The sequence below is a fragment of the Hetaerina americana genome, unplaced genomic scaffold (assembly GCF_022747635.1).
Source record: "Hetaerina americana unplaced genomic scaffold, ioHetAmer1.1.p SCAF_92, whole genome shotgun sequence".
Taxonomy (NCBI): Eukaryota; Metazoa; Arthropoda; class Insecta; order Odonata; family Calopterygidae; genus Hetaerina; species Hetaerina americana.
Window position 1 is genome coordinate 467,070 of NW_027287561.1, and position 27,677 is coordinate 494,746.

The 27,677-nt window shown below is 40.3% G+C and overlaps 1 protein-coding gene across 2 annotated transcripts in view; it reads left to right on the forward strand.

Annotated features, from left to right (window-relative positions):
• The window catches only part of tfc (Brevican core protein triforce), a 186,346-nt gene that overhangs the window by 128,103 nt on the left and 30,566 nt on the right, over positions 1 to 27,677 (forward strand). Inside the window, exons 2-3 of one of the 2 annotated variants that reach the window (XM_071598258.1) lie at positions 7,134 to 7,258; positions 13,520 to 13,628. In XM_071598258.1, coding sequence (XP_071454359.1) covers positions 7,134 to 7,258; positions 13,520 to 13,628 — 234 coding nt within the window. Of the gene's footprint in view, positions 1 to 7,133; positions 7,259 to 13,519; positions 13,629 to 21,414; positions 21,524 to 27,677 lie in introns of both variants that reach the window. The other variant, XM_071598257.1, reaches the window with a different exon arrangement.

Consider the following 27,677-nt stretch of genomic DNA (forward strand, 5'->3'; position numbering starts at 1 on the left):
ATGTAGCAAGAAGCTCTTCTCGACATTGTCTATCCCAATAAGACACAGACGGTGTGAGTGAAGGGTATGTAAAAGCAAAAATACTGCTAACCTCAATTTTTATCGTCGAGGACGGGTGTCCAAATTCTTCCATGACTCAGTAATTGCTGAAAGGTTTAAGTTAAATGACACTTAGTTAATGGGAGATACGAATTCACTATGAAGAATTACTATCGATATGTTGGGAAGAAATAATTTAGCAGAAGATCGACGCTTAAACCAATCGGAAGTGTATGGAAAAGTCAACTAGCTGGAGCACGGCAAAATAGCTGGAGAGTATACTTTAATTGTGTGCAGAGTATACTTTAATTGAGGGCATTTTCCACTTATTTTATCCCTCTTTCACCCTTTTAAACATCCTCTTTGTCAATTATTGGCATTATTATTAATGCACAAAATGGGAAACTTTTCCAAAAACAAAAACAAATTGGCATCTATGCTTGAAGAAAACGTATTTCGCCACGATTACTGATGGATTCTATCAATTGCACGTGCTAATCAAATACACTTCAATCTTAAAAGACAACTATGAGTGGAACCAGAGAACATAAAGTAAAGCGAAAGAAATATTTATATATGAGAAAATAGGAAAACTAATATTAAATATAAATTTAAAAGGTTGATAAATGCTTAAATAATTAAGAATCCCGGTCAAGGTGAATGATTTTTAGACTTTGAAATTGTTACATTGTGATTCTGAACTGAGTTTCACTATTGTAAATATACAATAAGTCTTGTTCGGTTATCAAAAATTATCAAAATTCTTTCCCCCTTCAAAACGGCTAAAATAATACGATAGAAACTTACGCAAGAATGCGCAAGAGACCATTCTCACCCCACGGAAGGAAATGCCCAAACATGACACGAATCATCGCCCAAATAAAAAACTTGGCCTAATTTTAAGAGAGTCCCGAGAAGTTGCTGGAGACGATATTAGAATGAGATATTAAAAGACGAACTACGTTGAATGACTTAAAATAGATTTATGAAAAATTAAATTTAAGGATAAAAACTGTATATGTTTGACTGGATGGCTGAGCATTTATATTCCTGTTGATATTTTATCAGGAAAAACTATTCATTACTGCAATTATTTAATCGGCAGAAAACTGAAAATATAAGCGATGGCGAAGTATTATGGTTTCAAAATACCGTTCATTAGGTTCTGAATGAAAATAATCGTTCCAACATGAAATATTCTACCAGCCATGGCCAGAATTGCCTCATTAAATCCGCAAAAGAACGCAACCGATAAAACTTTGAGTCTCAGAAACCTGGACACAATGTATAATATATATTGAAGTTTCACGTTAACAACAGTGTTATAGACCCAGGGTTTTTATAAAATACGTTGAATCCGTGGCGTGTATCTCAGGGAAATTTTAATTTATGGCTTGGATGCCATGCCAGGACATCTATTCTAAAAAATGCCAGCAAAATTGTCATTCAAATGAATAGAGTACCACCGAATACGAAACATCGAGCAATAGTTCCACACCGCTTTCTCAACTCGAATCTCCTCTCCACGGCAGCGAACTCCTCGAACTGAGGACAAATATTTGGACATTTGAGCCGTTCAATCCCATACAGTGTGCAGAAGAAAAAATTAGCTAACAGAAAAAAATGCGCATATCAACATACACATCGACATATTCGATCCTGTTGGCCCTGGTGCTTGCCCAATGACGTCATCGCCCACCCACCACTGTGGAGCCCACCTGAGCCCAACTGAGTGGCAACCCCGAGGCTTTGAGGGTTATACCATTAGAAGTGATTAATATTAGCCGCGCGCGCCAATCTTCCCTTTTATTAAAATGCGCGAATTTTATTATATTCACGACTCGTCACCCTCGGGAAGACATCCATCATTTGTTGTAATGAATCGACCATACGGAGAGCATCGACTCTTATTCATACTGACTGACATCTTCATATTATAAATTACAGTTTCAGGTGTGATGTGATATAACTGCTCCATAATATCAGAGGCAAAGACTATTACAACTTTTCACTTAATAATGATTTACTTCCGACTAGTTTCGATGCACTACATAATTTACAAGTGCTTTCTAGCAATAGTCCTTCGTCCTATTGCAATAGTTCTTTGCAATTTTTTAATTTTTTGTAAATTAAACTATTAAGAAACTTGATGTAAAATTGAATTTGTAGGCAATTGAGTATCACTTTTTAAGTTAGTGATTCATTCCGACTCGCAATTGCTATTCGAAATTATTTAGTTTTCGTTTCGTCTATAGCATTTAGGATATCTTCTACTTAAGGGCTGTCTTTTTACGATATTATCAGTCTTGATGTTATTTAATTATTATTACCACTATGACCAGTGTTAATTTTCTAAATAGAAAATAAATACCTTTTTCTGGCAAAGTTTTTCCCGCTCGAATGACAAGAAGCATCGTTTATAGTAAGTGTCACCCCTTGAGAGGGAATGCCTTCGTTCAGAACTCCAGTTTTAATATTTTAATGCATTAAAGATTTCGGGGAATTCGTTTCGTAGCTAGATATGGCGACAGATCAGCGAAAGTATGAGACAAGCAATCTCGACGGTCCTTCATTACAAATGCTCCTTCGAATAACTTTTGCAACGCCTTACCACGCCTTCCTGTAGAATTCAAAGAGCTAATCCTACTATAGGGGGATTTCTTTTCTTCTTTACTCAGTGCTATTTAAGATTTAATGCTTTTCTGCCTGTGTTCATTAAAACCCGTTTTCCTGGGCCAAAAGTTTTTTAAGAAAGTCTTCTCTTCAATTTTTCGCAATGTATATTCAAAGCATTACGAATAATAGAATGAACAATGTCAACCAAATACCAGTTCCTTAATCGAATGGATGCACCATCACATAATATTTCATTAAACACGTCCTCCAAGAATGGAATGGATGAAATGAATGAATAATTGAAAGCATGAATCTAGAAGACATGAATAATTGAGTTATTCAGTGTTTCTTAGTTTAATATACATGTATTATATGGAAACAAACTTCTGCACGGTACTCAAAGTAGCGGTGTCGCGCACCGCGGATGAGTTATCCGCGGTGCGCGACATCGCGATATTCAATTATCCGAAAACTCGATCAGGTAAAGCCTAGGGAAGCGATTTCAGGTGTAGAAATACTCTTCGTCGAAAAAAGAGGCTACCACGGCGTTAAGAAGGACAAGACATCAGTAAATTACGCGAAGTTAATCACCTTCGCGTTCCAGAACATCGCTTCAATCCCTTCAGACGAACTCCGCATCCTTTTCGATTGCTTTGAATATTTAACAGCAATTTCGGCGATTCTTTAATTGAAAGCCTCGGACATTTCGTCTACATTTTCCGTCATTTCGCGGGGGGAATGCCTTTGTCACGTATCGCTCGTGTTCTTCAATTCTTTCACGACGTTACGCATCAATCCGTTGCATTGGATGCCGAATTCAATTGCCAAATTGGATGCGATATAAAATCAGCCATCTCCCGCACTTTCGAAATTCTCCTTAGATCCAACAACTAACAATAAACTAAATTTGTGGTCCCAAAAACAATCATGCGATTATATCGAATCGCAATCTATTTTTGAATTCAGAAGATTTAAATTCCTAAATGTCATTTCAATTTCTGTGTTATGACAAGCATCAATTAAATGGCGAATGACACTCACTAAATGTGAAACACAGAATGCTCCCCAAATTTGGCCCAGTCAAGGCAGATCAGATGCGGAATCTGTTGATCAGCCACCGTCGGTACTTAACAGTGTTCAAAAGCACACTGGCACACACACTCTCTCTCTCTTTCTCTCCCTCCCTTCCTCCCGAGGCCTTTCGCGAACTGTCGCCAACCCCTTAATTGTCATGAGACTCAAAACAAAAGAACAATAAAAATATCTTATTGTAATCCAAAAAAATGTATATCGTAAGCCGCAAAAAAATCTTATGCGCAGTTCTTTGCAAAATGACCAGGAAATAATCGATTAATGACGAGATCATTAGGAGGATAGAGAAAGAGAAAGAAGGAAGGGATGTTAACAAATGAGGAACAATAAAGTATGAAGGGTTGTAAAATAAACTGTCGTTGGAAATTAGTAGAGCGAAAGAAGCAAGATGAAGAACACAGTGCGCGGGCGGAGACCGCTTGTAGAAGACGTTAAATATGCGAAAAAATTATAAATTAACCAGTAAAGTTTCGAGCGGGATGAAGCAAAACCTAGAGCAAATACTTGGCTTGCATAAAAAGTATCGGGAACAATTTTTTCTGGCGTGACTACGTCGTGGCGCGCTCGCACCGCGCAGGCTCGATGGTGGGTGGTCTGACCTTAAACACGCGCCAAGCGCCAATCACCTGCGAGCGTTCGTTCAGGCTAGATCGTGTTTTTAGTTGACCCCTGTTGAGTGACTCGGCACAAGCGCCAAACGCAGGGAGCGATTTAAGAGCTGAACGCCATTATAATTTTGTATTGGGCTAGTGAAATCGGGTAGGGAGGCGTTGGGCATCATTTGCCAAGTGTTCAAGGATGAATGCATGTCACCAACTGTAGTTTTTCAGACGCAAAAGCTCTTCAAAGATGGCCCCGCGCTAGACGGCCGTCGACATCGGGAACGGTATCGCGTACATGAACTGTTGAATTCTGACCGTCGGCTGTGCGTGTGAGCATGATCGCAGATTATCGTATTGGCATTGATAATATGACACCATTATCCCTGAAAATTTGTGAGGCGAAAGATCTACGCTAAATCCGTCCCGAAGTTCTTGATCGCTTGAGGCTCCTAGGCAACCGACTGCCTGGAGAAAAAAGGCATCGCGACGATTCCCCAACCCTCCTACAGTCCTAAATTGGCACTAGTAGACTAATTCCTATTCCCAAGAGTGAAATCTTTCCTCAAACGACACCACCATGGGACCCTAAGTGTCCTCAAAGAAGTGTCCACGCGTTATTTCAAGGGTCTTCCGGAATCCACCTACCAAAGAGCCGTTGAGCCTTAGCAAATCCGCTGGCAAAAGTGTGTTGAAGCTCAAGAGAAGAAGTAATTTTAAGAATTTGGATGCATTACAACAATATCTGAAATAAATCTATTCTGCCGAAATTTCCCCGTTACGTTTTATACAAACTCTGTATATGGTAAGGGCATATAAGCTAGCAAGTTTAGATATGAAAAATGATAACATAGATGAGAGTATCTTAGGTCCAAGCAAACGTGAATGCGTGAAAAAAAAGAATTTACATTAATCAAGGTCTTTGGGATAGATAGGAACCTCGCAAGCCTACTTTGAGGAAAACGTGGATGGATGAGTGTTTATTGTTTAATTCTTAGCATTTGGAAGGAGAAGTTTGGCCGTAAGATTTCGTGCATTCAATACATGATTAATTAGGGGATGTTCAGTTTGGGTCCAGAAAGGGTAGAGGCACGCGTGATGCAATAATAGTAATAAGATAACAAATCGAGAGGAATATATAGGATACAATCAGGACGTATTTCCCTATTTCGTAGAATTCTAAAGGGCGTTTGAAAGAGCGAATTGGGGAACACTCTTGAGTATATTGCAGAGAAAAGGAATAGATTGGAGGGACTGGAGGCTAATCCGTAGTAACCTGTACATGTTTCAGACTGCTCAGGTGAGAGTGCGGAACGGAGAGTGCGGATGGGCAGTGTTAGGAAGGGGAGTAAGGCAAGGTTTTCGATCGTCGTCTGGTCTTTCTATACATACATATGTTATAGTTGCGGAAAAGGCCGAAGGCTGATAGAGAGTATGAGAAAAATTCAAAACATCACATAAATTTGCGGATTATGAGTTAGCTAGCCAGTCGGCAAACGGGTTACATACAATTCTGAGCTCATCATAAGAAGGCTGCCCGGAAAGTAACCTCTGTTATACAATGAAAGGGATAGGTAGAGAATATTTATTATTTTCATCTCAAAACTACTTATCTCCACTACTTTACACATATTCGTCTACACATAATAGATTTAAACATTTGCCATGTATTTGAACTGGTTTTCAAATTCCTTGAACATTAAATCCCGACATCTAAGATCGCTGCCTACCGATGACGGCATCTTGAAGTTTCTCGTCGACACAAGCACAAAACATGTTGTAGCCCAACTTTTCAGGCGTGTTTCCATGCAACAGAGTCGTAAAAATCTGTATAAAACTTTCTAAAGATTTCAGATATCATAAAACGAGAGTTTTTACGAACATTTTCATCAATTTTTAGGTGCAGTTCTTTGTCCATTACGGACGGGCGGCCGATTCCATCATCATCATGGACATTTGTGTCCACTCTCAAACGAACGACAACACTGACGCACTCAACTCTTGCTGTCACCCATCACATTTGGTCCTTGGCGAAAAAAAATTTCCCGATGAGTGTCAGCAGTTTTGAAGCTTTTTATCAGTAAAAACGTTATTACTGAACGGACTTCACATTCGGCGGGAATTTCAATTGCTTTGTTCATTTTAATTCGATATTGTTAACAAACGACAAGCGGCAATACGACCTTCCAACCACAGCAGCTTGGGGCGTACTGACATAATGTGTACGTCAATACAGCGACCATTTGGCTACCTCTTCCACTAATTCTCATGCTATACGAATACTTTCTGGACAGGCCTGGTAAAATTAGAGAGATAGGGACTATTACTACAACAGTCACTACATTAATGTCGAATTAAACCCACAAGGTTCCCGTAAAATGATTCCTAAAATCATTTTCAACAATAAAAGTACCATAAAATACGTTGTTTCCGTCCTAGCAGCCTCCCCCGGCGATACTTATTTATAATATCGTTATGCATATCGACATTAGTCAAGTTAATTTCCCTTCATCACCGTAAAAGTGTACCTTTCTTATTCCCTTAAAGGAATGTTCGGGCTTCGTACGATGGACTGACATTTTTCCCTTTGGGAATTAAAAGGCGCTCTTTTTTGCGCATAAATGCATTAGGTCTTGACAGGTCATGATTTTAGGAATGCATTTGTATTCAGTAGTCCTAACTTTACTGAGCTTTCTGGTGATTTCAAGATGTTATCATTCCCGTGATGTAGTCTCTATAATCTGAAAAACAACTAAATGTCGCCTCTTTCTCCCCTCCCTGCTGCAGACTGTGCAAACTGCGTGGATGACTCGGGCTTCGGGAACTCCCTTGGATCGAGTTCCCTGAACAGGTGGACGATGCCCTTGCTCAAACTCGGAGAGAAGCGGTACTACCTCGGCATCTTCTTCAAGGTGAGTGCTTCACCCTATGGTCTGCACCTCTGCACGCCACCACGAATACTTGCCCTTTGTAACTTTCAAATCGAGACAATAGTCTCCATCAATGATTAGGGAATATATTAATTATTCGGGTATGTTGACCGGGTTACATATTTAAATAAATAAATGTGTTTTTAATTTTTATATCGTGGTAATATTTCAAATCCAGTCGAATAGAAAAATATGTTCATCAATTTAAATCGTCCACCTAAATAACCCAAGAGTTAAATGGCATATCCTACTTCAAAGACTATACAGCTCTACTACAAATAATACTCATAAAAGTTAATTTAAAAAAAATGGTATTTAATAAATGTGGGTCGCGGTAGTCCAGGGGTAGGGCTTTGGACTACTAATCGGAGGGCACGGGTTCGATTCCCGGGCAATAAGCCTCTCTGGGCACCTGTAGCTCCACCCAAGCTATATGATTCTTAGCAGGGCACCAAATGTCTTCCTGCCCCCCCTACCCTACTGATGTGTGCATTCCACACGCCGTATAGGGCTTAGTACTGGGTGAAGCCTATTATCACCCACCAAACCGACATTACGGTTTATTACTGTGTTTGTGGTTTTTTAATTAATTAATTAATATTATTAATATTTTGGCTGATTAAAATGAATTAAATTGGCCTTAAAGATATTCAAATAACTATAAAAAGATGTTCAATTTCATTGCCTGTGTTATGCATAAACTCACACTATTGAAAAAATACAGTAATGCAGAAGAGTTAATCTCAGAATTATTGGCTTTCCTTGCATTTTGAATTTCCTTTTATAAAGTCACTATATGCATGTTTATATCAGGAGTACATTGATATGTCTTTGGCTTGAACGTCCGAACAAATCATCGGATGGCTTTAATATTATTCAATGACCTCCATTGTTATCATATTAATTTTAGCGCCCCCCCTGTGTGATGCATTACTTTTAACAAGTCAAATGGAAAGACAGTCATTTCATTTCCCTTCAAATATGTTCTGAATAATATTTACGGGGCTATCTTGGTGTTAGCAAGGAACTTATGAGTTTTTCTCCCATGAAGTGCATACCCTGATATTACCTCTCAAATGAAATCATACGTATATTGCAAACTCCATCTCTCTCTCTCTCTCTTAGAACTCTATCAAGTCTTAGTTAAGGCCCAAATGGTCCGTTTTGTTAGATCCTTCCTAAGCAACCTTTTATTTTCACTTTCAACTTTCTTCATTTACTCCATTCAACATTATAACCGAGGTCATAATAGTTGGTGAGTAAGTCAACTTAGTATATATTTCTTAGAGGCTATTAATTCATTTATTCTATGACGCTTGCACGCTCACAAAATGATTTTCTCAAAGTTTCCCAGCGTTGGAAAAACGATAACCCGCTGATATAATCCCCCCTTTTAATCACGCGAATTTACCTTAATTTGTGATGAATAGTTGGACATACGGATCAATACGCTTCCGCCAATCTGTGAACTAGATGAAATTGTGCCACGAATAATGTTCAAGATCCATTTCGTAATACAGAGTGGAGGAGAGTATCGCAAGAAAATGACGTTTTTCTTATTTTGAAAATGTTGATCCTTCGAGCAGAGTAAAAAATTGATTAAATTAGATTTAATGTGGCATTTAGAACAAAAAATGAGTATTTATTCGATGAATAATGAATTAATACCGTATGACAATCACAAGTGTGTGTTTATGCCTACGTATTTTTTCATTCATCAGTTATGACACATCTTGGGATGAAAACTATTGATTCAGCTTGGAGACAGCATAAACACTCCATGAGATCCACGCGAAAAAATCCAGAGATTACACGTGAGAAAGCTGTTGAATGAGGCGAACAATCGAGAAACAAATAAAGACCATAAATTTGACATAATATCAAAAATATATCATGACCGTGCCAGCGAATATCGCCTTTCTATCGTTCTCGTTCCCATCAATTATTTCAATGATTTCACCGTCATTAGCATTTGAAAATAAACATGACGGTAAAAGAAACACTTGACTGATAAAGCGCAAACCCCTCCAAAAACGACCCCGTGTTGCTCAGGGGATGATGATGATTGCACATGGCCGAACTCCGTGATCTCTGTAAGGTTTACCTGGTTTGTTTCTCAGACCGGAGACCGCTACCCTTATCCAAAACAAAGACACGAATTGTTGCCTTGAAGGAGCGATATCGGAATTCGGTTACCAAAAACACGCGCATTTTCGATTAATCAGGCAGATGCTTCCCGAGGAGAGGCCAAGCCTCTCGGTTCCATTACTTGGATTACGCGCCGGGGCATATTAGCTTTTTAGATGAAGTTATCAGTCGATGAATATTTATTACAAGGCTAATTATTATTAGCAAAATTAACCCCATTAGAAATTTTTACATAACATTCATGGAAAAACGCAGGTGGCATCCGAAGAATTAAATAGCATCTTTAACGACAATTATTCCTCATTAACAAAATTTATGTCTAATAATTTTCTGGTTCTAGATACTTTCCACGCTCATATTGAATTTTTATAATAATAATATTGTCCAAGGGTAATGTAGTGCACCAAAAACGTTGGATCGGCAACGCCCGTGCACTCTTGGTTTGATCAGAGAGTTTTGTCGGGGCTTTGCCATAAAAGTGACAAATTATTTAACAAGGGAATATTCACGAGAGATGGAACAAATACGTAGAGGAACTATATGGTTAAGACAGTAGCCCAGCATGCTTAGACGATTATGGAGTAGATGGCGATGGCTTTAGGTCCAGGCTTACTCGATGGTGAGAGCAATTTGACCAGAGTATTTGGAAAATCCGCGTCAGTTCCTGTTCCGAAACAGAGGAAGCCTGCTACATGTGAGGATTACAGAGTATTGAGTTTGATTTCACACGCTACTTAAGTGTTTCTCAGGATCATCAATAAAAGGATTGAGATCAGAGCAAATGATTACTAAGGGGATGATCAGTTTGGGTTAAGGAAGGGGAGAGGAACGCGCGATGCCATTGCAGCAATGACATCACTAGAGTCTGGATGGGCAGTGTCAGGATCAGAAGTAAGGCAGGGTTGTCCATTATCACCGTTGCTGTTCAACCTGTTTGCAGAGGAAATGATTACAGAGGCATGGGAAGAACTGGAGGAAGGAATGAAAACAGGCGGGGAATTCGTAAAATCAGTTAGGTTTGCTGATGACCAAGCTCTAGTTTGTCAGTCAGCCAAGTAGTGTGTAGTGGTTGAGGAAAGGGGTTTGTTGTGAGAAATCCTAAGGAGGCAGGAATAATGGATTAAGGGTATATTGGTCGGATGAAAGAAGGCACCTTGCTTTTCCAGATGGAATTTTTTTATCACGATATAGATTCCGTTACAGCGTTACATCTTCAGGTCAGATCTGAAAATGTTACGCTGTAACGAAACATAGGTCGAAATAAAAAAAATTCTAAGTTGAAAAGCAAGGTGTCTTCTTTCACTATGAAGGATTTCCACCATTTAACGCCTGAAACTGAGCCATTTTTTTATCGGCAGTGGGATGTTGAAGACTGTAATAGAGGGGAGAACGGCAAACGAGGAAAGAGCAGGAAGAGCATAGAGATGTTGGATGGGATGAAGGGAGGAAGGAAGTGCACAGAGGTGTAGAGGGGCCTAGTGCAAGGTTTAATACCGGGTTGTGTTTTCTTAGGAGAAAAAAGTGAATAGTTTGGTAGATTGTGTCCATTCAAAACCTGCCTTAACCGGTAGATTACCAAGGAAGAATGATTGAAGCAATGATGGCGACATTATTTGCGGAAGAGACATTAATCAACACGACTTCAGAGCAATAGGATCCGATTTCCTCATGTTCATCCGTACCCGAATAAGTTTTCCTCTAGGGTCACAGGAAGTGACAGATAGAATGATCCATATCCTTCGAGTCACTTCAAAGACTTACCATCAATCCCTGCGCCCTCAAGACAGACCTCGCGACTCATGCAAGGACATATTCTTGGTCTGAATCAACCACCCAACTTTTCGTAACAACTTTGGACCTTGTTGGGGGATATTATGTGCACGTAGCGGTGTAGAATGCATTCGATGGTAAAATTATCATCCAACGTCCCAAAGTCACAACAGGAAGGAGAAGCAGGCAACCTTCCTTTTTTGGGCTTCTACAAAATTGGACCCATAAAATCACTACTTCTCTCGTGATTCTCCGATTGGTGGACATTGCGAGCCATTGTCATGACGTGTTTTCGTGAAAAGTGGTTCATCAAATTGATCGATAACAGCAAAATGGCGTACGTCAATAAATGATAGTGATGGGGGGGATGCATTGGAACTCTCTTGGAGGAATTATATTCAGATTGACAACATAAATAGACATAAAAAGACTCACAATTGTATGCAGAATATAAGTTAACTGCGTAAATTAGAATCAGGTCAAACGTTGAAAACAAACAAGATATTAGTGAAATGTAGCCAAGGTATCTTATATGTTTCAGTTAATTTTATCTTCAAAACAATAATAACATTACAATACTCAATATTGCATGTGTCAATGGGGAAAATTTTTAAATAAGTTTAGTGTTGAACAAATAAATTCGCGTTGCTTTTCCTCTTGAACATTCAAAGATATATCGATTGGTACGCTTCTATCATTTAGAAAATGTTTCGGTGATAACACTTGGAAAATGATTTAGGTAATGATAACTGATGAATTATTATAACATTTTTATCTCCGCTGAATCTGATGTCAGAAGACGGACAATCTGGTTTTTCCATTACCAGCTGGTATAAATACCATATTTTCACGAATATCCTCCAGCATCAAAACCTACTTTTTGAAACCGAATCCAAGTTATCCACAATACTGACATATTTACAGACATCATATCACTATATAATCGTGGACTGAGAATACTTGAGAACACATACAATCCTTCCAGTTTTTGGGTTTTTCGCTGTGCCGCCATGACACCGGGAGCGCTTGCCAGCACCCGCGTGGTGAATCAAAAGACCGGAGTATCTGGGAGTGATCAATAACAATTGTTAATTAGAATGCATGAATATTTGCTGTGAAATGATGAGTTCAAAATGCTTTTCAATGGGATATTTGTCCCAAATGGCTGAATGCTTTGGAATATGGGTGGTGATGGGAGAAGGCGATTCAGAATGTGTGGCAAATGGGGATTAAAGATGAGGTGAAGTTTAATACGGATTCATTTAACTCATTTCAAGTGAGAGTAAGTTAGTATTAGTGTCGTGGTATTTAATTCATAACCACTTAACTGGGATACCCATAGTGTTTCAACACAATTCCCCGTTTCCATAAATATCGGTACTTGTAATGGCAGCATTATTGAAGTGTGTGCATTTGTGTTATTAAATCGTGCTGACTTCAGCAATATCAATTTTCAGAAGTGTACCAAGGACCATTGGAATATTTTTGTCACGTTCACGAGAAGTCTGTTTAACTTCGAACGCCATTTGGCATTTGAGTACGAAGCTCTCTCTTTCGATGAGCTCTTCCATCATCATCGGTCACCAAACACCGATTGAAGTTCAATGAGATCTGTTTTCGTTCCTCATAGAGTCAACGAAAACACAATCTGATGCATGTCCACTGAGATGACCGCCTGAGAACATTTTTTATATCTCCATCCGCTTATGTGCACGTGATTTTCGTCTAAACTTCTCAGATATCTAAGGGTTTGAATCAAAACTTGAACACCTGATGCTCAGAGTTCAAGGAATACCGCACCCCACCGATGGTCCTTCGTTTATTTCCTGTCCCACCCTCACACTTCTCACGCTCCATCTTTGGATCGCCTGGGCGATGAAAGTCCCGACAAATCAGTGCTTTCTCCCAATACTCCCTCCGTGGCTGGGGAGTTGATGCAGTTTAACATAAAAGTTGAACTTGATGAAGCCCTTGCTGCCAGTGATAATATCCCGGGGCCAGTTCTATCACTTAAGTCTCCTTAAACTTAAAAAGTTAACTCATCAGGCAAGCACTTCAATAATCTTAAGCGAGTGGTTTAATACTCGTTTCTGTAAGAAATGAGATGGCTTGTGAAGCCATTATTTTTACTTTGTAAATTTGCTATTCCTCCGCTTTGCATGCACCCATGTATACATATATACCTAGTAGAGCTGCAGGCTTGAGCGACTACTGTCGTCGCTTCCCCGCCGAGTTTCCCTCTCGCCACACTCGTGCGCATGCACCCACCGCAGCCTGAAATCGCCTTCGCCTCCTCAAGCCCCGATGTCATCTTTGCTTTTGCAGGCCAACTGGTACAGGGCCAACCGATTCTGTCGATTTCACGGAATGCAGCTCGCTAGCATCTCATCCGCGGAGGAAAACCAACTCCTAGAGGACCACGTTAAGGCACAAGGTAGCATTCCTGGCACGGCAAGCAAAATATAAACAATTTCAATACCTATGAATACATTGATTGTGTGAATCACTAAACTCTCCAAATTTCCTTCTTGTTACGCTAACATCTTCTAACCTGGCTGTGGTTCGTAGCGATTAATCCAATTGAGCGATTCGCTCGCTCCCCTCATTTTACTCATCCTTTCCTCTTCATCCTATGGTGGCATGCTTCACGGAGTTCTTAGTGGGTGATCTCGCATTTTACGGCTTCCTGCACCCCGGTCCCCATCCCACTGAGGAGGTCAAGAATGACTGATCAGCAGTTTGGACCAGGTTACAAAGATATCATTATTTTCCGAGAGTAAAATGTCATCCACATCATTATAAACAGAAATATACTTGCGCTTTTCATCAAAAGGATGGATTTTTACATACATTTTTACATCATGGATTTTTACAATTTCTCAATAGAGGTTTAGCATTATTCTATATGCAAAGATGAGAAGGGATGTCATTTTCCAAAATTCTTACATTTGATCCATTCCTTACAATGTAAATTTGGACTATATTTTTGGCTCCCATCAAAAAGAGGCTTTCCTCGAAGTCTCCTCGCATTTCAGAGACTGATATGGGATAAGCGTCAGAGACAAACGCCGATGATGCAATCGCAGTGGCTAGCAGCAGTTCACTCGCTAAACGGATCGCTAACTTTTTTCGACATGTAATCAATCGATAAGTAGTCTAAGAAATTTTATCACATGGTCACTTGAGTTAGAATATTAAAAAAAGAAAATTTATTCATAACTACGTAATATATGGTAAATATACCATATTACGTAGTTATACCTTTACTGTAGCCGTTCCAATTATTTAAGTTAAATGTTGTACTAAATTACATTAGCCTAAACGTTTTGTAATCATCCATAAACATAAGCATCCATTTAGTGTCCGAGTTTCAGTCTCGACTTTTCATTTAAAAAATTGATGCACTGAATGGTTGAGGCCTTAACTTTGTAGAATTCCATTTTTAACTTAGGAAAAATAATATTATCTTTGCTTTCTACAGAATCATAATTCTGCAGAAAGCAAAGATAATATTATTTTTCCTAAGTTATTAAAAAAAATATTTCGGGGACATTATTTTACTGAAACTCTAATGATTGGACCAACAGCTTGAACATTTTCATACATTGATTTTATGTTCTATAACCTTTATATACAGCAATAGTTATTTAACACAAAATTTGAACTTTCTACGATAGTAAATTGTTTATTGAGTGAAAATTATGATTAGCCTTGGCGAAAATGCTGAAAATTAACCATATAATCTATATAAACCATAACTTGGGTGAATTATCATTGAATAATTCAAATTTGACCAATTTTCATATATTTCTATCATAGAAGGCTCATATATGTCTGCCATTTGAGGTAGCTCCGAGTGAAGTAGACATTAAGCGAGATGCCATCACTCCAAATTGAGACCGAAAAGTGATAGCCACTAATGATCATAAGCGAAGATCGCGCCGTGATCACATCCCCAGACTATTATGATGCGCTCTATTTTGGCGAAATGATACGCCACTTCTAGTTTCTATCACCTACTGCTCTCATACATTTTGAATATACACATTCCAGACATTATTTTATCTAAAATAAAGAATTCTAAGGACAACCCCAAATCGGAAGCATAATGGCCAACCGGAATTTAGTCATTCTTACATTAGTCGTGTCATACATAAATCCTGAAATGTTATACACCCTACCAACTTCATGAATTTCGCACGGCTGAGATTTGTGGCTTACACTCATTGTCTCACACTTAGTTCCGACTCTGCTCTTCACTCCTGATCAATGAGAGAAGCTCAGAACTTAAAAAGTACGCAGTGCGTATAAATTGAACTGTCATGGGACGCTTATAATTTGCATTTACCAATAATCAACGCATTCAAAGGAGTATACGACAGTTTTATACCTGCCTATCTATATATCTACACTATCTCAGGGCGAAAGGGGGATACGGCAGCCGATTGGTAAAGAGCATTGGCTTACTGACCGGAAGGCTGGGGCTCGATTCTCTGGGACGCCTTTGGGAAAACTCGGCTAAACCCGGACTGTCTGATTTTTGGGGTGCGATGTTGTCCTGGGAAAGCACAGGCGGCACAGGGAAAGGAACTGCTGCCCCCCACCCCCTTATCACACTCCGAATGTGTGGATTTCAAACGCCAATGGGCCTCGGCGAATGAACTCTGCCCTAACCTACCAAACCTATCTTCGGGTTGACCACTGTAGTTGGTTTATTATCCTGAAACAATGCCTAATAAAGTCGTAGACTTAAGGATTAACGGAAATTTCCTTCAAAATGAAGGCATAATTCGCTTGGAAATGGACATGTATTATCGAAAAAGATTTTTAAAAATTAAATATAACTAATGACAGCCAGAACCTAAAAAGGTTAAACGTATTAATCGCACGAATCGAATTTTTGTCCGGATAATTAACACCTTGTGATGCCGCAAAGGAATCAACGACGGGATCGCAATATTTAACGAGTTTATGAAAAATATTTATGAAAAATCTCGTTTCTCTCCATTGTGTGGGTGGTCATCACCGTCAGTGGACGACATGACGCCACAAAAACCACGCGCACTATGGGATTACAAGATAAAGACGCGATAAATAGGAAATACTTGGTGTAAACTCATACTTCAACGCTCATTTCCGTGTTAGTAATGCGAATTAAGTGGATTGATATCAAACAGCTGAAAGATTTGAATGTTGACTCCGGAATATTTGTACTTACTTTAAAATTAAGTCTACGTTAACTCAATTACTACACAGAAGAACATGATTTTTCCTTAATGTTAAACGACAATGGCCATCATCTCTTTCCAATCAGTAAATATGCATAAATAAATAAATTGTCGTAACATGAATAAAATAAAGTTAACTATTAAAAGCAGACAATATTTGAAAATGAAAAGTGCCGAAATTAAAATTTAAATTGCATCATGCATTAAAAAACATAACATCAATCTGAAATTCGAAAATTTTACACAAAAGTATTAATCCAAAAAATCTTTCGCAACGAAATAGACCTGTTGCCTCTGTTGCCAGTAACTCACTCGAAATCTTCGATGTTATTAAAAGGAGTTCCTTCATAAATCATAAAAAATGGTATAATATAATAAATAATATATATAATTTATAATAATAATATATATAATATAATAAAAGCATTAAAACTGATCATTATCTTCGAACTGGAAAGAATGTAACTGAAACTACTACCGCAAAATACATGGAAAAACTCATACTTGCCAACATCGTACGTCTTCTCTCAGGGTAGCAATAGTGAAAAATTGATTGTCTTCAGCTAATCTTCCCCGGGGCTACTCGAAGGGCTACTTACCCGCTCTCGAGTTCTTTCTCCGAGTGCCTCATCACACGAGACGGCATCTCCGTCCGTCAGTGAAAGCTCTGAGATTAAACCACAAGTCTTTGGGGCTTTGTAATCCCTATGATTGATATGCTTCTTTCCTTGGACTGAAGGTTTAATGATGGGACTAACCCTCATTCCAACAGTCGGTTGGGCACACCCTGTTTGACCTTGACGGGTTTTAGCCTCTAGAGTAGCGCCCGATGACCTCAGTTCGACGACCGCTTTCATTTGGAGCACGCGACGCCCCCCTCTCTCCTCCAAAGCCCGCACGCACGCCCACTTCCCACCCAGGACGCCTCTCTCTTCGACCTTTCTCTCTCAAATGAAAAGAGGGTATTGTCCGTCTAGAACCCAAGGCATTTAACCTTTCAATGAGATTTACCCATGTGATTTTAAATCGCATCCCCATTCCGAACTTTTGCCCGGACTAAGGCCAAACCCCAACCTACTCCCAAAAACTCGTCAACACCAGGCCGCCACACAAATCACCCCTGAACTCACCATCGGACAATGACTCTGAACTCGGACGAAATCAACTCTAAAATAAATCTCTCCAAGAGAATATAATCCTCTTGTGGTGGCAGAATCATTAAAGCCGAAAGGAGTCAAAACAAAAACGTCATTCCAGTTTTTCAATTACGATTAAATTACGAGCGGTGCAGTGAAGCCATTAGGTAAATGAATCCCAGACATTAAAACACTTCTGCTTATTTAGAAGATACCTGGGGAGAAATTCCGCTTAACAGTTATGAAATTGATGGAAACTTACCGGATGAAAGTACACAAACATCCATGAAAAGTCTACGAGAGTATTCTTCGATCCAATGGTCATCATACTGAGTTGAATAAATCGAATAAACCATATACGCAGTAACTACTTGATGTTTGTGTAATTTACTCGTTTATATTTAATATTTATTTTGATTCACATCCTAGAATATCTTCGCATTGATTTCTGAAATTGCTAATGAACATTCATTTTCTATTGTCTGCGGTATGACCGTATACGCTACTATCTAAATCCCATTTTTCATGTATGTGATTCCCTTACCATTCGAATATTAACATATTTGAAATAGCTTTGGATAAAGGAACCTATTGTGATTCCGACTGGGAATGTCCCCAACACGACAGTCCATCACACGAAGGCTTCAGAGAGGACCGAGAGATGCCTGCACCTCCTCCCGCTTCTTGCAATGCCTTGCGTGTAAATTACTTCTAATGGCAGTGTACCGGGAAACATGCAATTTATTAAACTCGCATTCAATTGGGAATTGCGTTTTAACCTGAGATAACATTGATTATTCGCCATTTCGGAAATGGTAGCTGATTCTTCTCAGGAGACGGAGGCCGAAATTCTGGCTGGCAATTCGGTCGAGGGAAGAGAAAATCTAGGTTTGGGAAACGGCTGGTTCCTTAATTTTAGGTCCGCTTGGATAGTCTCTCGAAGGAGTGCGCCGACTCGTGTCCGCATTCCGTCGTCCGGATGCGTCACGTGGACCAATCGAGGACATACCTGGCCGTGGATAGAGCGCAACATTCGCCAAGATGCTTCGGCGAGGTTCGTCTTATTTGGGTCAAAAGCCACCCGACGAAAGCTACTTCGCACTACGGCTCATTGATACTCCTGCATCGACATCTCCCCACGCTGCTTTTTCGATGGAATTTTCTCACTGATGGCAGAGCGATGTTGCAAAGTGATTCATGTCGAAGTCCGACGGTGCTCACGACCTCAACTGCACGTCCGGTCATGAATGGTCCCCATTCCAATGAGCCAATGAATTTAAAATACACGAGTTGTTTAGGAAACGGGCGATTCGAAAACAAACAACTTCAATAATGTAATCATTCAATGATGGAATAAAATTTCAATCCGAAATTAATTAATTGAAACATTAAAGTTACTAATATGGAGAAAACTCCAAGCCCAAAATTGGGTTAAGCTCCTCATCGCAGGGCAAGAGCTGCAAACCAGTTTATACCTGAAGAAAGCTAGGTGGTAAATTTTTCCTGAAAAACCAGCAGGCGTATCAAGGAAAGTAACTGCCCCTTCAACCCGCCTACGTGCTAGTTACACAAGCCGTTAGCCACAATCGTATATCAATACGAGGTGTGTTCAAAAGGTTCCCAAAATTTTTTAAAATAGCGCACCTCCAGCTAGTTATTTTTTAATCCGCTTGAAGGCAATGTATCCGCGGAAACTTCCCAAATAACCGCCCTCAACCATTTCGTTAACATCTTGTTTCGCTGATTAGTTGCGGCCGTTTATGTGAAAGGGGTGTGCGTGAAGTGCGGCGAAAATCGGATTCGCGGAAATGGACTCTTCGAAGGAGTAGCGTTGCTCTGTGAAATTCTGTTTGAAACTCCACAAATCCTTTTCGGAAACTTTTGAGTTGACACCAGGGCTTATGGTGAGGATGCTATGAAAAAAACTGCGTGTTATGAGTGGATTACTCGGTTCAAAAAGGGGCGTCAATCAGTGGAAGACGACGAGCGTCCCGAAAGGCCATCATCGTGGAATGATGACCCCGAAATCGATAAAGGGAACGATTTCGTTTGTTCAAATCGACGTTTGACTGACAGAAGGGTGTGGCATCTCGATTTGTTCGTGCTCTGTAATCCTGACTGAAAATTTGAGGATACATCGAGTCGCCGCCAAATTCGTGCCTCGCCTGATCTGAGAGCAGACCAGAAACGACATCGAGTTCATGTATGTCAGGAACTGTTCGATCGAGCTGAAGAGGATGAAACCCTATAGTTCAGGATCATAAGGGATAATAGATGAGTCATGGGTGTATGGATGTATGGCATCGAAACAAAAGTGCAATCTTGTGAAATGGACTGGTGAAACATCCCCCCGCCGCCCCAAAAAAGCTCGATCGATTATCAATGGGCGATTTTCACTGTTTTTTTGCGATGGAAATGGGGTTGGCATCACGAATATCCCCTTAAAAGCCACACGGTCAACTCGGGAGTACTGCCTGGGGGTTATTCAACGCCTTAGAGAGATAATCAGCCGAAAAGGGTCCGAACTTTGGAGGAGCGGAGAGTGGTTCGGTCACCACGACATCGTGCCGGCTCATTCGTCTCTCAGAACTCGTGGGTTTTCAGCCAAGAACTAGACCGCTGTGCTTCCCCACCCACCCTACCCTCCAGATCTGGCCCCATTTGACGTTTTCCTGTTCCCCAAACTAAAAATCCCCCTCAAATGAAAAAGATTTGCCTTCATTCCTGAGATTGAGAAAAATTCGACGGAGGAGCTTACGGGTACTCCGGAAGAAGCGTTCACGGCCGTTTCAAAAAGTGGAAACACCGTTGTTGAGGAGACTACTTTTAAAGGGACCCTGGCCAATAATTGGTGGTGAAGCACTTTTTTGCGATAAAAAAGTTCGACAACGTTTGAAACAGACCTTGTGTGTTACACCTTGACGATTTAAAAATAATTTTCGGCGACGCCTTAAGATACATTTGTATTGCAAGACTCATCATTGCTATTAATTTCACACTTTTTAACAGTGCACTGACTTTGAGAGATCACAGCTTACAGTTCTACTTTCGACACATTTATCAAGTGCCAAATTCCAATACACGTATGCTAACAATTTTCATTCTGAAAGGTAAGCCAAAGCCGAACATGTGCTCTCTCCCTGTCAATAATACTTGTAAATTATTTCCGCTCTGGCTCGACGTTCTCCTACTCGGAGGGTGTGGAATAGGGAAACTTCCCGAGTCAAAAGTGATTCTTGATTATAAGAAGGTCGATGGCTCCACCGGGTCAGTGATCACGGAGCCTTAGATGTTCTCCCTTCAAGGTCGAGAAGGCATATTCCGAAAATGAAGCACGCCATTAAAATTCACGTGTGTGAAATGTCAGTTCCGAGCACCCACTTACGGAAATATGCCGAGCGATAAACTGAAAAGCACCTGTTGGACGAGAGGCGAGGGGCGTCCGCCGCCGAGGGCGTGAACACGCACGGGAGCGAGCAACGTCCGTCCCCCTCTGCCCCCCCCCCCCGCCCCACCCCATCCTACCCGAGAGCTCCACGAGGAGGAATGGAGGCAAGGATGTCAGAACAGAGCCTCCAGTTTTCTTCTTTTTCCCTCATTTTATTTTCAAATATTTATCCGTAAATTGATGGGCCTCATTTTCTCGGCCACCTGGCCTTCAACTCAAAGACTTAAGAGAGAGAAAGAGAGAGAGAGAGAGGGAGTAAAAAACTCCCCTCTGAGGAAACGCCTTGATTAACCGCCAATACATTGCCTTGATCCAGTAATAAACATGCTCTTCATCGCACTCGCATGTCCTTTTGCCCGTGACCTGTCCGTGACCCTCCCACCCGCCGCATCTCAAAATCTCCCTCAGGCCAACTGGTACAGGGCGGCGCAGTACTGCAGGTACCACGGGATGCATTTGGCCAGCATCGAGAGTCAAGAAGAGAGCGACAAGCTGGAGAAACATATAAAGGACTACGGTGAGTCGGGTGGCGAGAGCAGCGCATGAGAGCCGCGCTCGCCAAAAAGTGAATGACTGCTGCTGGGCGACGGGGCACTAGAAAGAGGGCGCCGTGGTTTGGGTCCCGTGGTGGATACTTAAGATCGAACGCGGGTCGGGATGAAGAACGTAGGAGAACGCCCTCCGATGATTGATCCGAATCAATGAGTAGATTATTAGTTAATCCGTGATGGCATAATCGGCGTTCAGAGAATCATTGTAGATTATTTTATACATATTTTGGGGAATGCATGTATTGGAGACGCATGAAATCACTAATTATAACACTACAACATCTACACATTACCCCTCAAGCCGCCGCAAGGGCGAGTGGCGGAGGGTGGGGCGTGTTATATCACCAACCATGCATCTACAATCCCACTCATGTCACCTCTACATGCATATTAGTCCGATCACTCAGTCCAAAAATTTGAATCACACGACAGAAAGTACTTGGGTGCAATAGTATTCAACAAAAGGATAAGTATATGCAAATCATACTGTGTAACTGTTACAAATATGGGTCCGTTAAATTAAAACATGCAGAATATCGGCATCATATATGTGCACTGTCTATTCTAATTATCTCCTCCGCGATTGCTTTCGTATCTATTTTGATCTCTAATGGTGCGAGGAAAAAACGAAATTTTAAATCTCTTCTTTCTTCTATCTCCCTGATTTTACGTTGGAGATCTGATCTACCATAGTAAGTAAGTAGTCGGGGCCTGCAATACGTCTATTTACCATCCTCAGATTTGTAACCTGCCTCACATTTACGCAGTAAATATAGCATGTACGAGGGTCATCCGGAAAGTAGTACCCGTTCGTGCCGCATGAAGTGCTGACGACGCGAGTAGCCGCTGGACGAGGTCAGATAGCTTCAGTGGCTTGTCTGCCTTCTCTGAGCCAAGTTGCGTGACGCTAGCATTGCCTGTGTTGTTTCTGTGATTGTTTACAATGTTTAAAAAAATTGAGAACGCCGCCAGTTGTGAAGTGAGGGCAGTGATTAAATTCCTCAATGCAAGAAACGTTCGCCCATGTGATATTCATCGCCAATTAAAGGAGGTGTATGGAGACAATGTAATGGACGAGTCGTCTGTTCGACGGTGGTGTCGCAACTTCAACATGGGGAGGGGGAACACACACGACGATGAGCGTTCGGGGAGACCGTCTGTCATTACAGACCAACTGGTGAGCTCAGTTGACGAATTCGTGAGGAACGATCGGCGCGTCACAATTGATGACATCTGTGAGCATTTTCCCAATGTTTCTCGAACAATTGTTCATGAAATTGTTAAACACCATCTGCATTATGCAAAAATTTGTGCAAGATGGGTCCCTCGCGTATCTCAATGAGCTGGCGGCGAAGGACTATGCAGCAGGAATACAGAAACTTGTCACACGTTATGACAAATGCCTTAATTTGCTTGGAGATTATGTTGAGAAGTAGTTTAAAGTATCCTCTTTCAAATAAATTTTTTTATGTTTGTTAATATTTACTTTTGTGTCTTTATTTCACGAACGGGTACTACTTTCCGGATGACCCTCGTATTTAGCCTACGGTCAACTAGTGGCTCCCGTCCTAATTCTTCCAAAAATGTCGTGACACTGCTACCTTTTTCATAACAACTTTTCACAAACCTAGCTGCTCTACGTTGCACTGTATCTAGTTCCAAAATTTAAGCCTACTTCATGGCGATCCCATCGGACACAATTGTAGCATACTGAAGGTGGGGCCTATCCAACGTGAAACAACAATGCTCCTTGACCCATTCATTGCAATTCCCAAGTATTATTTTTATGAATCCTAACTTTTTATTTGATATTCTGAAAATGCCACGAATGTCTTTTCCCCTGGACATATCCGTAGTTATCGCTACTCACAAATATTTCACCGATAATACGTGTTATGTTGGTTCCATGTATAGTGTAAGAGTTTTCGGGTGAAATATTCTTCTTCCTAAGATTTATCGTAACAAAAGTTAGGTCGTTAGGTAAAAATACCCTGCCTTAAAGGCTGGATTGATTCCCTATACATCACTGCATCGTCAGCAAATAGTTTGCTGGAAACCTGAGACCCGATGCATAAGAGGCACAATAGCGGACCGATAACACTTCCTTGGGGGACACCCGATGTGATGCTTATTGCGATACTCCGATGATAATCCGACTATTACGACCATACGGGCCGTTGAAAATGGATGAATTAATTTTTTTTTAGATTTTTTTAATTCTTTTTATTTTAGAATTACGTTGCAATTAGGCGATTTTCCTGGTGGCAACGGTCAAGTTTGGTCAAAGATAACTCTTACAACGAATGTTTCATGCACACACGCACTATAAAAACAGATAAGAGACAAAATATTCTTACATACAATGACACTTCCATATGACATACAAACAAACTTCCAGATCACATACAAAATGCCGTCCACATCACATACAAACAATATCTTAATATCTACGATGAAGTTTATTACCCGGTGGCTGCTTTACATTTATACTTAAAACTTCTAAAATTGGATGAAAAGGGCTCAAACAAACCTCCAGGCAGCTGGTTCCATCAATATAGTTCTATTTAAAAAAGAGTATTTTTATTATTTGTTTTTTGCGTCCTTATTTTTATCTGAAAACAATGGTCGTTTTTTCCCTTAAAGTTAGGCTTTTCTATCCCTTGCCATAAATCTTCCCACGCTTCGTCCTTTTTAACAATTCTATACGTCACGCCTAACCTACTCCCTTTTCTTCTATTTTTCAAACTATCCCATTTCAGTACATCTAACATTTCTGTGACACTATTCTATTGCACACTTCTCTATCCCTTACCTTTTTAACTTTTTGAGCAAATTAAATGTGGGACTTTGTCCAATGTCTTGTTTAAATCTAGAAATATAGCGTCGACTTGAACTTTATTTCCTCCAGAGATCGAAAAACCACGAACGAAAAGTGCCAGTTGGCTCTTACGGAAACCGGGTTGGATTTTTTAAGTAAGCTCTGAGAATCGAGATAATTCATGATTAAACTTATAATTATGTGTTCTATGATTTTGCATGAGGTGGATACAGGAGAGAGATGGATCGGTAACTACTCGGATCTTCGTTGTCGCCTTTTTAAATATGGGAGAGACATTTGCTACTTTCCAATCTGGGTACTGCGCGATCATTTGCAGATTTATTTAATTTTTTTCTCCAAACATGGAGATATTACCTAGACCATCACTTTGTACACGTGAGCAGGGATTTCATCAGGGGCTGGCGATTTATTTGGACTGATTTGACTTAATTGTAAGTAGAACTGTTCTGTGGTAACTAATTCCGTCAAGTGTTGCTATATTTAGGATATCTTTGGATAAATTTGTGGATATTTGATCTAGTATATTATTTCCTCTGGCTGGTGTTAGTACTAACTGTTTTAACGAATGTGATGTGAAAACATGACGCACTCACTCGCATGACCTCTTGCCCTTAACTCCTGCTATAAAACTATAGTTCTTTCAGGTTAAGGATGGAAGATTTAAATCCCCTCCGATTACAATTCTTCCCTTGTGGAAATGGTAATTCAAACTAGCCATCTCTATTTCTATTTCTAAAATCATATCAATAGTAACTGACTTAGGAAAATGCACTGAGCCTTTGTTTATTAAATTTAATCTCAGCAATGACAATATTGTTGAAATAAGACGAATGTCGTATATTCATATGAAATTTTCTTCTGAAGCTTGACTTAACTACTTTGCTAGTATTCGCCCTTTAAAAACAATGACCAGTCCTATACTGAAGTTTTAGATGACGACCATTTTCAACAAACATTTTCAATAATAATTTGGATAAAAAATGAACTTGGCGATTTGCCCGATGTAAAAAATGTTTGATATGGCATTATTCGTAATTATTATTTTATTATTTTAAAAGTACTTTAACGCACGCACCGTTTGGCATAAAATATCTTTTACTACAAAATACATTGAATAGAAAAGTTCCAAAGATTTCATGTAGCACTACATTCAACATAAAAAACACCAGTGGAGTGGCGTTAGTAAGCAAATACAAACCGAAGTGTTTTGTTCAGTCAATGCGATGGGGTGGATCTTCCACATAATGAAAACCATTTTATCGAATTTTCGCTCACATGGAACTGAAAAGATGTGTTGATTCCAAGTATTTATTTCAATTACCACGCTTGTCTCTGCGGTAGCGATTCAATGAACGAACCTGCCTTACTTGGGTTTCACGAGCCCTTCAACGCAACTGTCACCATGTCGGCGTCAGAGATACAAAAATAAACCAAGAAATCAACTTTAAAATGAAAATCACATCCATTAATAATTATAACCACTGCGCACCCGGCAAGCATTTTTCCCTGTTTGAGATACTCCCGATCCCTAAACTCGCCTCCCACCACAACACTCTCTCTAACAATTGCTACAGCATTTCCGCATCCCTTCCACCCTCCACTGAATAAAATTGAACAGGCATACGGATGGCGTCTGTAATTATCCATTGATTACCTTACTCAACGCACCCTCTAGACCTTCTCATTCACCCTTCCCACCCAGATGTTTCTATTTCAACCCCACCCCTACCCTTCCATCCACGCCCTCCTCTCGTTCCGCCTTAGTTCCTTCGCTCCCTTGAAATAGGCGGCAGAGGCACCGGAATTTTAGAATACGTGCAATTTATTTTGTGTGAGATTCTGTTTGATGTATTCTGTGCTACCTTGGTGTACATTATTAATCACATCCGTGAAACTATCACTCCAGTTTATGCATATATATATATATATATATATATATATATATATATATATATATATATATATATATATATAAACACGGATGTACATTTGTAGAATATAGAGACACAAAGAATAAAGAGACACACCGCCCACGCTGCAAATGCTGTCATCTTCTAAGATCCTCCCCCTCCCTCAGTACCAACTCCCAACCGCTCGTTACCTGTACCTCAAAAATATTATATATCGCCTCTCCTGTAACTTCTGCCCTGCCTTCTACGTGGGCGAATGCACGACCACACTCTCCCTCCGCATGAATAACCACCGATATTCCACCAAATCTCCCATATTTCTTAATTATCCCATTCCTACTCACACTGCTTCCCACAATCAATCTTTTGACAATTGCTTCTCCGTTTCGGTGATTGAAATCCTTCCCAAATCTGCTAGTATAATAGAGGTGAGAACCCGCGAGATGGCGCATATCTGGGTGGCCCAATCATTTAAACCCCTCGGACTGAACCAAGCCCACTGAATGCATCATATGGCTGCCTATATATCCCCCCCACCCCCTTGTTCATTTCCTATTGGTCCCTTACCTCTCCCTCCCCCACCTCTCCCCCGCACATCCTCTCCGCTCTTCCCCGAGAACGCCATTCTGAAGACGACAGCTGAGCTGTCGAAATGTCAAATAACACATCGTGAATGTCCTTTCTTTGTGTCTCTATATTCTACAAATCTACATCCGTGTTTTTATATATTTGTGCGTCGCCGAAGAGCGTTCCATTTCGAAAATATTTCTATATATATATATATATATATATATATATATATATATATATATATATATATATAACAAACTTGGACTGCAACAAACAATATAAGAACACATACATGATCACTCACGCGTTATTTCGTGATCATTTCAACGGAATTCAGCTCCTCCCAGTCTTCCTCGGAAGAAATAGAAGTGATGACTGCTGGAATAGGAGAGGTGAGGGTTGCGAGAGAAAGGGAATGAGGCCAGGGGAAGGGGTGAACGGGAGACGAAAGAGGGGTGAGAGGAATGATTGGGGGAGGGGAACGGGAGAGGAGTGGCTAGAGGGGAGCGGAGATAGGGAAGGAGGGATAGGGAGGAGGTGGAATTGAAACAATCGGAAAAGAAAACAATCTGCTCACCACAACTATTGCAACATACGAGACCCAGGTTTCAACTTACAAAGTTGTGATAAAGACCCTACAAGTCGAAACAAAGGCCACGCAAACCAAAACTCATGCGGAAGAACTAAGTATTCACCTCTCCGATATGCCTCACTTCCACAAAGTAACATTTCAGATCATTCATGTTTATTTCCTGACCTGCTACCTCTGCCCGGCCTTTTACATAGGACAATGTTCCACAC